Genomic DNA, 12850 nt, shown 5'->3' with positions numbered 1-12850 from the left:
ATTTTATTTATTTATATGACAGAGAGGTGTGCGCACGCACAGGCAGAGGGAGTGGCAGGCAGGGGGAGAAGCAGATTCCCTGCTGAGCAGGGAGCCTGATGCGGGGCTCGATCCCAGGTCCCTGGGATCATGACCTGAGCGGAAGGCAGATGCTTAACCAAATGAGCCACCCAGGCGTCCCAAGAATAAGTTGTAGAAAAGAAAAAATAGTAGCTCTTAGGTTTATTGTAACAAACTTAGTATATTTTCTTGTAAAAAAAAAAAAAAAATCTAAATGCTTGATACTTGAGTATACAGCTCAAGTGCTACCTTCCAATTATCTAAGCAGCAAACATTTGGCGACTTAATGCAAAGGCACAGAAGCTTATAACCACATTTATTAGAAAAACAGTACCAGCTGGAAGTTCCTTTCTTTGAATGCTGAGGATGTGCTCCATGGCACCGTTCTTCTGTTTCTGTCAAACTCCCCTCAACATGGCAGGAATCCCAGCTCTCTGGATGCTCGCAGGCCAAGGGATGGCCCAGCTCCATCAGGAACCCGACCCGACCCATCCCAGGGAGCCAGGAAGCAGCACTGCATAAGCCAGGCCTACTGTTTCCACCCACACGGTTCTGGAGCCCGACAGCTGGGGCAATGAGGCCCCTGAGCGCCTGAGCAGCTGCAGTGGCAATCCTGTTGGCCCGCAGAGCTTGCGCTTCACCTCTTCTTCACAAACTTCTTTCTGGAAGCATTGGGATTTAACCGCCTCCTCCCCGCTCCCAAGGTGTTATCTCGGATCTGCAGGGTGGCAGAACGGCTGGAGATGTCATTCTCCGCAAAGGGAGATACCCCAGCTGTGTAGTCAGGGGCAAACACGTCCGTTTTCTGCCTGGCCTTCCGGGAGAGTCTCAACTGAGGGAAGCGCTGGTCCTCGGTCAGATGGGGGTTGACGGCGTATTTGCCCCCTTTGGGAGCGGGAAGGGAATACTGCAAACGAGAGGAGAAAAGGCCATTAGGACGGGGCACCCATTCCAACACGTCCGATCTTGTTAATGTCAAGCGTACTGACGGCTCTGCATGCAGAGAGGACGTCAGTGGAGCGTGTCACTCACTGCTACTCGTGCTGTGGGGACACGCCCTCAGCTAGCAACGGAGTTACCTCCAAACACCGAACTCCACTGGGCAGGTACCATTTTCACTGCTGTGGGTTAGTAATTCTGCAATGAGTGTTCTAGATTGAGCAAGTAAATAATGATGGAAAATGGTGTCAAGACATGAGGGAGGGCTACAGTGAACTCTGCTGGGTTGAAATGGAACTTATGAACTCATTTTAAAATACAGATACGTAATAGAAAATATTCCCGTGTATATTTACATACACATGCGTCGGTTTACAATCTCTGTCCTCCGTGGGCTGAGACATCTCCGACCCCCTAGGGCAATAAGCCCATCCTATGCTCAGCTCTTTGTTTCAAAACCCCACTCTCCATAAGGAATCCGAGCTCCACAGAGAAATGGCTGATGCCAGGGCAGGGACGGAATTAGAAGAGCGCCAGACCATCTTGTGCCATAAAGTAAGGCCGGGTTCAGGGAATCAGCGGGACAGTTAAATGCCAAGCCTTTCTTGGTCCTCTCTGTGCCTTTTGATCCTGGTGCTAAGAGGTCTTGCTTTCCCAGCCTCAGGCCCGGCTGCGAGGGGAAGGGAATGCTGCCACTCACCCGGAGGCCCCGAGGGTTCAGCACCTTCGGGTTGCGGGAGAAGTGCATGTGCAGGCTTCCATCGTCACTGACGGTCACGGACACCTTCTTCAGGGTCTTGTTTCCACAATGCGAACAGAACACTCGGCTCATGTCAGATGTGGTCCTGGAGACAGAAAAAGAAAGGCTCTGCACGGAAACCATGGAGCGCAAACCCCGTCCCCAGAGCACAAGGTGAGTCGCAGGTGTCAGAGGAGGAGGAAGCGACAAGCAACGGGGGGAGGCTCAACGGCCCCCGATGCGTCACAGACCACGGCCGCCTGGCCTCGTGCCACCGACACAAGCAAGCCACCCCACTGCGCTGAGGGCAAAGGTGAATGAAATGACACTGGCAGTGAGTCTGTAAACATGGAAGTTGAGCGAATGTTGTCACACTAGTAATGAAGTCTTATTGAACTGTGAGGCATTATTCCACAAGTTTAACATCAAAACAATCCTGTGGAATTGGCATTATGTCCATCTTACAGATGGGGAAACCGAGGCAAGATACGGTAGCCTACTCAAGGCCACAGAGCTAGTGAGTGGCAGATACAAGCCCGGGGAACCTGGCTCCACAGTCAGTGCTCCTAACATCACAGTACTTAGTCCAGGGGCGTATTCCTGAGATGGCAGCCGGGCTGTGAAGCCAGCAGGTGGCTCCCAAAGCGCCAAGAACGTATTAGCGAACGACACAGGAAACACTGGAGCGCTGCCAGAGCTGAATGGCGGTGGGTGTCGAGGGCAGGCCCTGAGGCCTCGCCTTGCCCCTACACATTTGAGCCGCAACAGGGACCCTGGACAAGAAAGCCGCTGCTCTCAGGGACCAAGTGGCAGTGTTTCTACGTGTCCTTGAGGAACTCCCCCTCCATTCCCAGGGGTCAGGGGATGAGCTATGTGAATCTCCCGAGAAGCTGAACCCTTGACCTGCAAGTCTCTCAGAGGAAACCTAGCGCCTCTCAACAGATGCTAGGAACTAATTATCCTGTGTAAGAAACCGTCCAGTCACTGGGCTAATCTCACAAGAATGGGGAATGTTTCTAAGAGCTGCTAAGCAGGCGTGTTCATTGGGGGAACTTGGGGTTTTGTAACGAAGGGCAATGGGGGAAATGGGCTTTCCTGAAGCCAGGCACTCTACCGTCCTACGCCCGGTACATTTACATACGAAGATGGAGAAGAACGCAGAGGACGCTTCGAGAAGTGGCTCCCTACGTCACGGGCAAGCCTGCAGAGGCTGGGGTGGGGCCGGGCCCCTGGGCCACGAGTGACTGGTTGTCTTGAAGCTAGCAGGAGAGCAGTGGTCCATCCAGGCACCTTTAGCCTCAGTGGAACAGTACTAGGGCCCAGCACTAAGGACACCTTGCTGCTCCACGCGATGATCTACATGATGGCCACCAAATCTAGACTGAATCTACGGAGAAGCTCTCAGCCACTGCAGTGTAAGATCCCAGGGCGATGGTCACCGGCAAGGCTGTGGTATAGTCTCGTCTGCTCCAAGCAGGTCTCCGGGACCCTGGGGCCTGCCCACAGAACACCACCCCCGCACAAGGACCACTTCAAGAGCCAGAAGAGAAATGGAATAGAAGGGCATGCCCTGTGAACTAACAGTTCACCCGAGTGCACCCCATCATGTGTTCCAGATACCACACTCTTCTCGGACAATCAGCTTTTTCGATTTTATGCAAGAAAAATCTGAAACACTGAGAAGTTCACCAACTTTTGTAAAGCTACTGTGAGAAAGAATCTGGATCTGAACCTGTGTAATCTGAATCCATTTCACCTTTTCTTTTTTGTTTTTAAACATAAAATCTAAACATAAAGTAGAACAAAGAGCACAATGAACCCCCATGGGCCCCTCACCCAGCTTCAACAACCATCAATTGATGGCCATACTGTTCTATCTCTATCCCCACCTGTGTATTATTTCAAAGCAAGTCCCAGACATCATTTCATCCATAAATGTTTCAGTACATATGGTTAAATGATGACGGCTCTCGGCTCCACAATCCACACCTTTATTCCTACAACTAAGATAATAAGCAGGACGTTACTGTCCCAGAGGTTTCAGTGCTGTGGTGAGGACCGAACCTAGCCACACATGAAGGACAAGGTGGAGGAAAACCTGAACACAAGGCCATCCTTCTGAAGACTGGCTGAAAGGACAGGAAGAAAAAAGCGTTCCACAGAGGCCGTGGGTCCAGACCACCAGCTGCGTACCTGAAACAGCCGTGGCAACGCAGGATGTAGCTCCGGGCCTCTCGGATCAGCAGGCCGTTCACCGCCAGCACGTGCAGCCCCATCTGAAGCAGGACGTTCTGTGACCAACAAGTCAAAGCACAACCAAAGTCAGCAAAACCAAAGTTTCTCTTAACATCCGTATAATCACAGTGAAAGGACTTCACAAAGCCTGGTTTGGTGCTAAGGGAAAGTAAGCTTAGGATGCCTCTCAAGACACACAAACTAGGAAAAAGACCTAGATTTCTCTTGTATTTCAAGGGCCCAGGTCTTTTGCCCAGGGCCTCTCACTAGCAATCTCTCTTAACAAAGACATTTATCTTGTCAAAAGCAAGATACTCTTTTGGGAGCTGGAAACCTCTACTTTTTCCAAGAACCTAACTGAGAACAGAACATGAAACATACTGAACAAGAACCACCAAAAGAGGGCGCCTGGGTGGCTCAGTTGGTTGGGCGACTGCCTTCGGCTCAGGTCATGATCCTGGAGTCCCTGGATCGAGTCCCGCATCGGGCTCCCTGCTCGGCAGGGAGCCTGCTTCTGCCTCTGGCCCTCCCCCTCTCATGCTCTCTCTCTCTCAAATAAATAAATAAAATCTTAAAAAAAAAAAAAAAAAAGAACCACCAAAAGACCATCCATAATAAACATTAAAAACTTAATAGAAGATATATATTTTGTCACTATATTGATTTTTCTAGTTTCCAGCCAAAACTATAAATAAAGAGCACAGGTGAAGTTTCAAGAACCAGGAAAAGAAGCCTCAGAGTAGAGCTGTACATACGCCCAAACCTCAGAGGGACCCCTGCCCGTGACAGGTTATGAACTAGAGCCTAGGGCCGGCCGATGCCCATCCACCCACCTGCATGGCGAAGTCCGTAGTCACGCAGCCAACCCTCACGTCCTTCGGGATGGCACACTGCTCCGACTCCCGCTGGATCTGCTTGATGTTGCTGGGAGTTATCCAGCCACCCCCATCGTCGTCGCTATCCTCGTCTTTCCTTTCTTCAAATCCAGTCTCTTCTTCCTCATCCTCCTCACTTGGAACATCATCACCTTTGTCCATCTGAAACAACAGAAGTCACGAAGTCCCAGCCCATAGGAAGAGCAGGAAGAAACTGGCATGCTGTCATCAGGGGATCATATATCAGGGCCTTACCAGCAGCTCCTGCAGTTCATGATCAATATTAGGCAAAGGGTTTCTCCAGAACATGAAGGAAGTGAATTCTAGGTTCTCGGGCTCACCAGCTGGGTGTCCATGTTGTAGTGTTTCTCGTGGGGGTTTAGGCTGAGGTTAAAAGAATAAGGATTTTAAAACCTAAAAACTGAGAGGATTATAGATGGAATGACAGATGACTCAAGTCTGATCAGACAGGGCTGGACAAACTAGGATAGCAGTCTAGATAAATGTGGCTCACTGTACATAATTTGTGGAGCTATGTAGCACAAGAGGGCAGGAGAGCGTGGCTTGTCTAAGCAATTACCTTTGAGGGCAGATGGAAACCAGAAATGTGTAGAGGAGTTTCTGGGTGCTGACTTGATAAGCTCACTTTAACCTTTAAAAAGAAGTGAGAGCTCTAAACAGAGAAATACACAGTTTGAAAATGCACAATGAAAGAGTAACTAAAATGAATAGAAAACAAAATATTTTCCCCACAGTTACTGAGAATTGGGAAACATAAAAATAATTATTCAGTGATCCCACAACTACCAAATAACCAGTTTAGAACATTTCTTTTTTGTCCACATAAATAACGCTGTGATGAAGAGCATTAGTTGTAAAACTTGCATGTATCTTTAGTTATATACTTAGGATAAATGCCTAGGAGTGGAATTGCTGGGTCAAAAGATACTGTATTATTATTATTATTATTTTTAAAGATTTTATTTGACAGAGAGAGACACAGTGAGAGAGGGAACACGAGCAGGGGGAGCGGGAGAGGAAGAAAGCAGGCTTCCTGCGGAGCGGGGAGCCCGATGTGGGGCTCGATCCCAGGACCTTAGGATCATGACCTGAGCCGAAGGCAGACGCTTAACGACTGAGCCACCCAGGGGCCCCGATACTGTATTATTTTTAAAAAATATACTGTTTTAAGATTTCTGATACAAAATATCTAACTCCTGGGGCACCTGGGTTCCTCAGTGGGTAGAGCACGAGACTCTTGATCATTAGTTCAAGCCCCACATGGAATTTACTTAAAACAAAACAAAACACCAAAAAACAAAAAACAAAAAACCTAATCTCTGCCCAATAGGCTGCAGGAAAAGGGCAATTTTTAGGAATCATGAATTGATGGATGCCAAATGAAAACCCTGATACTAGTCACACTATGCTCAGTCACAGACTCTGGCTTTATGTTTCCCTTTACTCTGTCTCCGTAAAACATTTTGGTGACATTTGGTTTTACATATCAGTTTTAGACTCTTTGGATTAGAGGACTCTAAACCTGGTTGAAATCAAGTGATGGCAGTTCCAATTCGTACACAAATGTGAGTTCAGAGGACTTTTGATGACTTTAGACAGAGGACATTAAGCAATTCTTAGTTAACATTATTTGAAATTAATTATTACATGATTATTTGGCTTCTAAAATCTTTTGGCAAGGAAAAAGCCAATAGGACCCAGCCACAAATCAATTAGTCTCTTCAACCTAGCCAATGCGGGCAAGTCCCTAAAAGCACAATAGGAATCTAGAATTTTGAAGGTGGTAAGAGTTTAAAAAAAAAAAAGGCAAGCACATAGTGTCCTTCCTTCCTTTTGGAAAGAAACCCATTTTTTTTTCAAATAGCAAGAATAGGGGCACCTGGGTGGCTCAGTCGTTAAGCATCTGCCTTCGGCTCAGGTCATGATCCTAGGGTCCTGGGATTGAGCCCCGCATCAGTCTCCCTGCTCAGCGGGAAGCCCGCTTCTCCCTCTCCCACTCCCCATGCTTGTGTTCCCTCTTTCCCTGTGTCTCTCTCTGTCAAATAAATAAATAAAATCTTGAAAAAAATAATAATAAAAATAAAAATAGCAAGAATATAGTTGATTTTTACTCTATTTCTGCATTTTCCAAATTAAACCAACCCTTCCTAAAAACCTACAGATCAAAAGAGACTGAGACCATTTGCTGAGACTGAGACACATTTGTTAAAAAAAATTGTAAAATAATTAGGAAATGTGAACACTAGGTGGACATTTGACAATATTAAGGAATTACTATTAATTTTGTGTAATGATTTTGTGGGGCTTTTTTTTGCTTTTAAAGAGAGACACCAAGAAATATCAATGAAATACAATGTCTGAGTTCAAAGTACTTAGGGCTGGGGGTCAGTAGAAATGAAACCTGATAAATCATGACTTGGTGAAGTGTGGAGACAGAGTAATCCGGACGGACACTGGGTCAATCATACTATTCCCTCCACTTCTGTATATCTGATAGTTCCCAGAATAAAAAAGTTAAAAGGAAGAAAACCAATAATCTTCTTGATTTACCTTTTCCGGTTCTTGTTTTAGGTGAGACACCCCAACAAACTCTGCTTCTAACTGATAGGTGAGCGCCAGCACCTGGATATCTGTGGCAGAGAGGCTGGGATAGTCTCCAGTTTTCTTTGAAAACTCAGTCACTGTGAAGAGAGTCCCAACTCAAATTAGAAACAAAAAGCCATATGACCTTGGATAACCATAGTGAAAGTATGAAAAAGAACTCAGGATCAATATCCCAAGAAAACCCTTTTAATACTTTCATCCATTTCCTTTTTTCTACTCACTGTTGAGACATTTGTATTCTCTATCATTAAAATTCATGCCAATTAGGTTTACCGTGACCTCCTTATCCAGTGCAGAGGAAGGAACAGGAGAACAAAGTTAACAAAAAGTCACTAAAAGCATGTCTGCAAATGGTGAGAATTCCTTATTAAACTTTGGTATTACGTTGGAATAGAAGGTCTCTTCTCTGGCCTAAAATTCTCTGATTCTAAGTATAACAATCCAGATTAATAGGATATTCAGATTCCAAATGGGATTAAAAGTTAATTCAGTCGATAACTGCTGCAGTTTGTGATGAAACAAAATTACTGGTCTGCTCTGCAACAACTCCGCTTTATAACAATAACACATTTCCTTAAAAGCAGACATTAGCAGCTAAAATTTATTGGGCAATTACTATGTACCAGGCACTGTACTAAAAGCTTTTCCATTTTATCCTTCAACCACATCCTACTAGTAACTGGCAAGGCCTGGCTGACTCCTGACCCAGGGAGCCTCTCTGCCACCATGATCTCCTAGAACGTGCAGTTTCTGAATCAAATGCTGGTAAATACCCAGACCTCAACTCGCACCCGAGTCGGTCCCGAGCGGGTAGCCTGGGACCCCGCTTCGCCATCAACACCAGGGCAGAAGCACTCACCCAGCCGCACGTATTCTGGGAAGGGCTCCTTGAAACGCAGCTCGTAGGGCAGGACGGCGAGCCGCCTGCGCGTGGCCTTGTCCCGAATCTCGTTCACCACATCCCGGATAGTGTAGATGTTCTTCCCGATGTCCTGCGGAGAGACCCGCCCAGCTCACGCCCGTCCGCACCACGCAATGCGCCCCCGACTTCCCGCACTACTTCAGGGGTCGCCAGCCCAGACCCTGCTCCTCTTGGCGGTAGCTCTCCGTACCTGCAGAGCCGCGTCTCGCAGGAAAGCCCCGGCATCCGCTACAACGTGCTCCACAGGCGCCATCTTGACCGAACGCGCCCTCAGCGCGCTTGCGCACGGAGCTGGCTCCACCCCTACATCCCACTCAGGGCCTCTGGGAGCAGGGAGGTACAATTGTGACTTAGCGGCGCCTCCTGGCGGCCGCATAGCATTTTCCGGCTCAGGGCTACCCGCGCGCATGCGCGAGGTTGCCTGCAACCCAGCCAGGTGTGGGCAGGGTCAAACTTAGGGAGACGCCATAGGAGATAGGCTTCTGCGTGCACCGCTTAGCGCCGTCTTTACTTTTAAATGTAAAACCTGTATGTAGTCTTATTGTTACAAGTCAGTCAATACAGAGAAACTACAGATCATTTAAAGATCACAAGTCTGTGAGATAGGTAGTTTTACAAGTAAGGGATAGCTACTCAAGACAGCTAGGCTCAGCTAACATGTCTAATATTTGGTTGTAAGATTAACACCTGGGGGCGACTTTTGATCTCAAGGTCGTGGGCGTGGAGCCTACTTACCAAAAAAAAGAAAAAGAAAGAAAGATTGATTAACGGACAAACCAACCCCTGAGCCACTTTCTTATCCACTATGCTCTATTGGACCACTGCTTACGTACCCCCACTTCATTTTAAGAGTCTTTGACATCGTCGCCCATTTCTCTAAACAAGGGACGCAATTTACTAGCAAATAATCCTTTGCTGGATGGAACTGAAAGGGAGTATTAGATGACTTCTAAATTCCTTTTCAAATCTGAGATTCTATAATTATGGGATCTGGCCTGTTAAAATTCATGCAGAATTTCAGCAGAATGATGACGTGGGTTTTCTGTCATTCATCTTCAGCGACGTTGAGTCATTACAAGCCTTCAATCTTATCCCTCGATGATAATTTATTCATCCTACCCTCAAAAACATTTCGGTGCCCTAGGCGTCCCTTTCAGCAGTTGCCCAAATTCCCTTTCTTTCCCCAAACATCTGTCTCAACTTTGCTTACCATTTATTCTCTCCAATCTCCAGAACCAATGGCTCCTGTCCTACCTGCCCTGCCTGAAATGGCACGATGGAAAGCTGTTTCTAATGTTCTAGTTGATCATATCAATTTTTTTTTTGTTTTATTTTTATTTCTCAGCTTTCTGTTTCTTTGCCAAATTTGACATTGCTGACCATGTCCTCTTTCTGGACTGTCTCTTCTCCCCTGACTTTGGTAATACTTAAGGATCCTGGTCCCCCTGCCTCTCTGATGGCTTTCCACCCTTCTTCACTGGACTCTATTCTGCCTTGCACGCAGGGCACCCCCCGCGGAACTGTCTTGGCCCCATTGTCCTTCTAAGTTCTCTCCTTCAGCAATACTATCTATCCTCAAGGCTTCAATTATTACATTATAGGAATGCCTCCCAAATCTTTAGATTCGATCCCTATTTATTCCCCAGTCTAGCTTTCTGGAAACATCCATCTAAAAATTTTAGACATCTTGGGGTGCTTGGGTGGCTCAGCCAGTTAAGTGTTTGCCTTTGGCTCAGGTGGTGATCGCAGGGTCCTGGGATGGAACCCAGAGTCTGACTCCCTGCTCAGCAGGGAGCCTGCTTCTCTCTCTCCCTCTGCCAGCCATGCCCCCTGCTTGTGCTCTCTCTGTCAAATAAATAAACAAAATCTTTAAAAATAAATAAATTAAAAATAAATAAAAATTTTAGGTTATCTTCACTCAGGGGGAAGGTTAAAACTGATATAATTATCTCTTAACCTGCTTAAACTTTTTTCACTCATTAGAGTTCTTATTTTTTACTAGTGGCATTTCCAACAAAGGCACTCAAGGTAAGAATGTGAGTCATCTTAATTCCCACGTTCATTTTTTAAAAAAAGATTGAATTTATTTGAGAGAGAGAAAAAGAGCATGAGTCGGGGTGAGGGGCAGAGGAAGAGGGACAGAGAGAATCCCAAGCAGACTCCCCGCTGATCGTGGGGCGCTATACCAGGCTCATTCCCACTACCCTGAGATCATGACCTGAGCCGAAACCAAGAGCTGGACGGCTTAACTGACTGAGCCACCCAGGTACCCCCTACCTCCATACCTTCTTTTTAAACCAGTACTCCCCTTGATGCCACTTCTGAAATATTTGGGGTGCCTGTGACCCCTCTACATTTATTCCCCTTACTCTAAATAAGTTTTAATCTCATGCCTAGACTATATAATCCACTCAACACTAGTATTCTTTTCTCTCCTTCTTTAATTGATTGCTCCTGTTGCCTAAAAAGGGAGGATGTGGGAACTGGACTGAAGAATGTGGGAACTGGAATAGAAGAGGTTCATTAAAGTTGGCAGTAATAATTCTGTAAACCCTAGGATGAAGAAGAATGATCTAGATCAATGGTTCTCAAACTGGAGTGTGCATCAGAATCACCTGGAGAGCTTGTAAAAGCAGATGGGTAGGGGTGCCTGGCTGACTCAGCCTGTGGAGCATGCAACTCTTCATCTTGCGGTCCTGAGTTTGAGCCCCACATTGGGTGTAGAGGTTACTTAAAATCTTAAAGACCAAAACCAAAACCAAAAATGGATGGCTAGGCCTCTTCCTCAGATTCTGATCTGTAGATCTGGGCAGTGCCTGAGAATTTGCATTTCTAATAAGTTTTATGTGATGCTGCTCTTGCTGAGCTGAGCTGAGGACACACTTGAGAATCACAGATTTAGGGGACTAGTCAGGAAAAGGAAGATCAGGCTTTGAACCATTCATTCTCCAGTGAACACTGAGAATATTTACAAAAGGTCTCTTGATACCTTGTATCTTTTGTCATTTTTGATAGTATTTTAATTGCTTTTCTGTTACCTTGTAACATTTGTCTCCAAGTCCCCTAAAGCCTTAGAAGGAATCTAATTTATTCCACAAATATGTATTGGGAGCTCCTTTATACCACCATGGGTTGGGTGATATAACAAAATGGTATTTATTCATTTATTTGAAGATTTTATTTATTTATTTGACAGAGACAGCGAGAGAGGGAACACAAGGACGGGGAGTGGGAGAGGGAGAAGCAGGCTTCCTTCGGAGCAAGTAGCCCGATGTGGGGCTCGATCCCAGGACCCTGGGATCATGACCTGAGCTGAAGGCAGACGCCCAAAGACTGAGCCACCCAGGCGCCCCAACAGAATGGTATTTAGTGTAGTGTCTAGGGGCACCTTCAGAGTCTGTGACTTTGGAGCCAGATCTTGAAGGACAAGGAGGGCAGAGGCACTGAGGTATGAAAGTCCAAGTAGTGTTCAGAAAATTGAAGGTAGTATGTGTGGTAGCCGAGGGTGTCTGGGGACGGGGTCTCTCACAGGTGAAGTGAGCCCTGAAACACTTCAATTTTTTGAAGTTTATGGTTTTTCAAAAGGTAAAGAAATCTAACACTATTACAAAAATTATGGTCACTTTAAACAGTTTGCATTAAATTAACACTTTGAAACACATGTAGAAGGATTCAATGTATGACTCATTTGGAGATAATGTCAACTTTTACATGTGAAGCCCTTTATGAAAAGAGAAAGGTTGGGGCGCATGGGTGGCTCAGGTGGTTAAGTATCTGCCTTTGGCTCAGGTCATGTTCCTGGGATCCTGGGATCGAGCCCCACATTGAGCCCTGCATCGGGCTCCCTGCTCAGCAGGGAATCTGCTTCTCTCTCAGCTCCTCCACCCATGCCCCCAACTTGTGCTCTCTCTCTCTCTCAAATGAATAAATAAAAATCCTAAAAAAAAAAGAGAGAGAGAGAGATCTTACTTGTGTGCCAATGAAGATCTGAGTTCATTTCCAGGACTGTACACGTAGAGGCTACGAAACTATGCACTTAACAGTGGGCTAGGGGGAGAGAAAAACTTGATGCAGAAGAAATACTATGTGAAATCAATAAATATCCCTAGAATTCCTTTGAACATTCTTGGGAGAGTCCCAAACTTTTTGTCTCTGTCTTTGCCCTTGTTTTTTCTTCTTCCAGAAAATTGTGCTGGCCAATCACTACTTGCTTAGTCTCTAAGAAGCAGTTCAGTGGTCCCTTCTGTAAACCAGTCTCTGATTACTCAAATCAGATTTCTCCCCAAGGACAGATTTGAACTTTTCTTTCTTATCACACTTAAGACGTTTTAGTTCTGTTGCTCAATGAGCAGTTATTATTTCTGCTTTGCATTGTAATTAATTGTGTGTATCTTTTAAGATTTTATTCATTTGAAAGAATGAGAGAACATGAGCAGGGGGAGGAACGGGGGTGGG

At 46.0% G+C, this 12850-nt stretch overlaps 1 protein-coding gene across 1 annotated transcript; it reads right to left on the bottom strand.

Moving 5' to 3' along the window:
* Positions 1 to 207: 207 nt before the first annotated feature.
* Positions 208 to 8679, bottom strand: NOB1 (NIN1 (RPN12) binding protein 1 homolog). The gene is made up of 9 exons (XM_035024871.1): positions 8586 to 8679; positions 8333 to 8465; positions 7420 to 7550; positions 5429 to 5500; positions 5104 to 5232; positions 4807 to 5010; positions 3932 to 4029; positions 1700 to 1844; positions 208 to 967 (listed from the first exon to the last, which is right to left on the bottom strand). The coding sequence occupies exons 1-9, from the start codon at positions 8646 to 8648 to the stop codon at positions 698 to 700; spliced, it is 1245 nt and encodes a 414-aa protein (XP_034880762.1). The 5' UTR covers positions 8649 to 8679; the 3' UTR covers positions 208 to 697.
* Between the last annotated feature and the right edge of the window lie 4171 nt (positions 8680 to 12850).

This window comes from Mirounga leonina, unplaced genomic scaffold (assembly GCF_011800145.1).
Source record: "Mirounga leonina isolate KUSES-001 unplaced genomic scaffold, KU_Mleo_1.0 Mir_180, whole genome shotgun sequence".
Taxonomy (NCBI): Eukaryota; Metazoa; Chordata; class Mammalia; order Carnivora; family Phocidae; genus Mirounga; species Mirounga leonina.
Note: the sequence above shows the minus strand (reverse complement) of the source record. Positions and strands in the feature narration are given on the sequence as shown.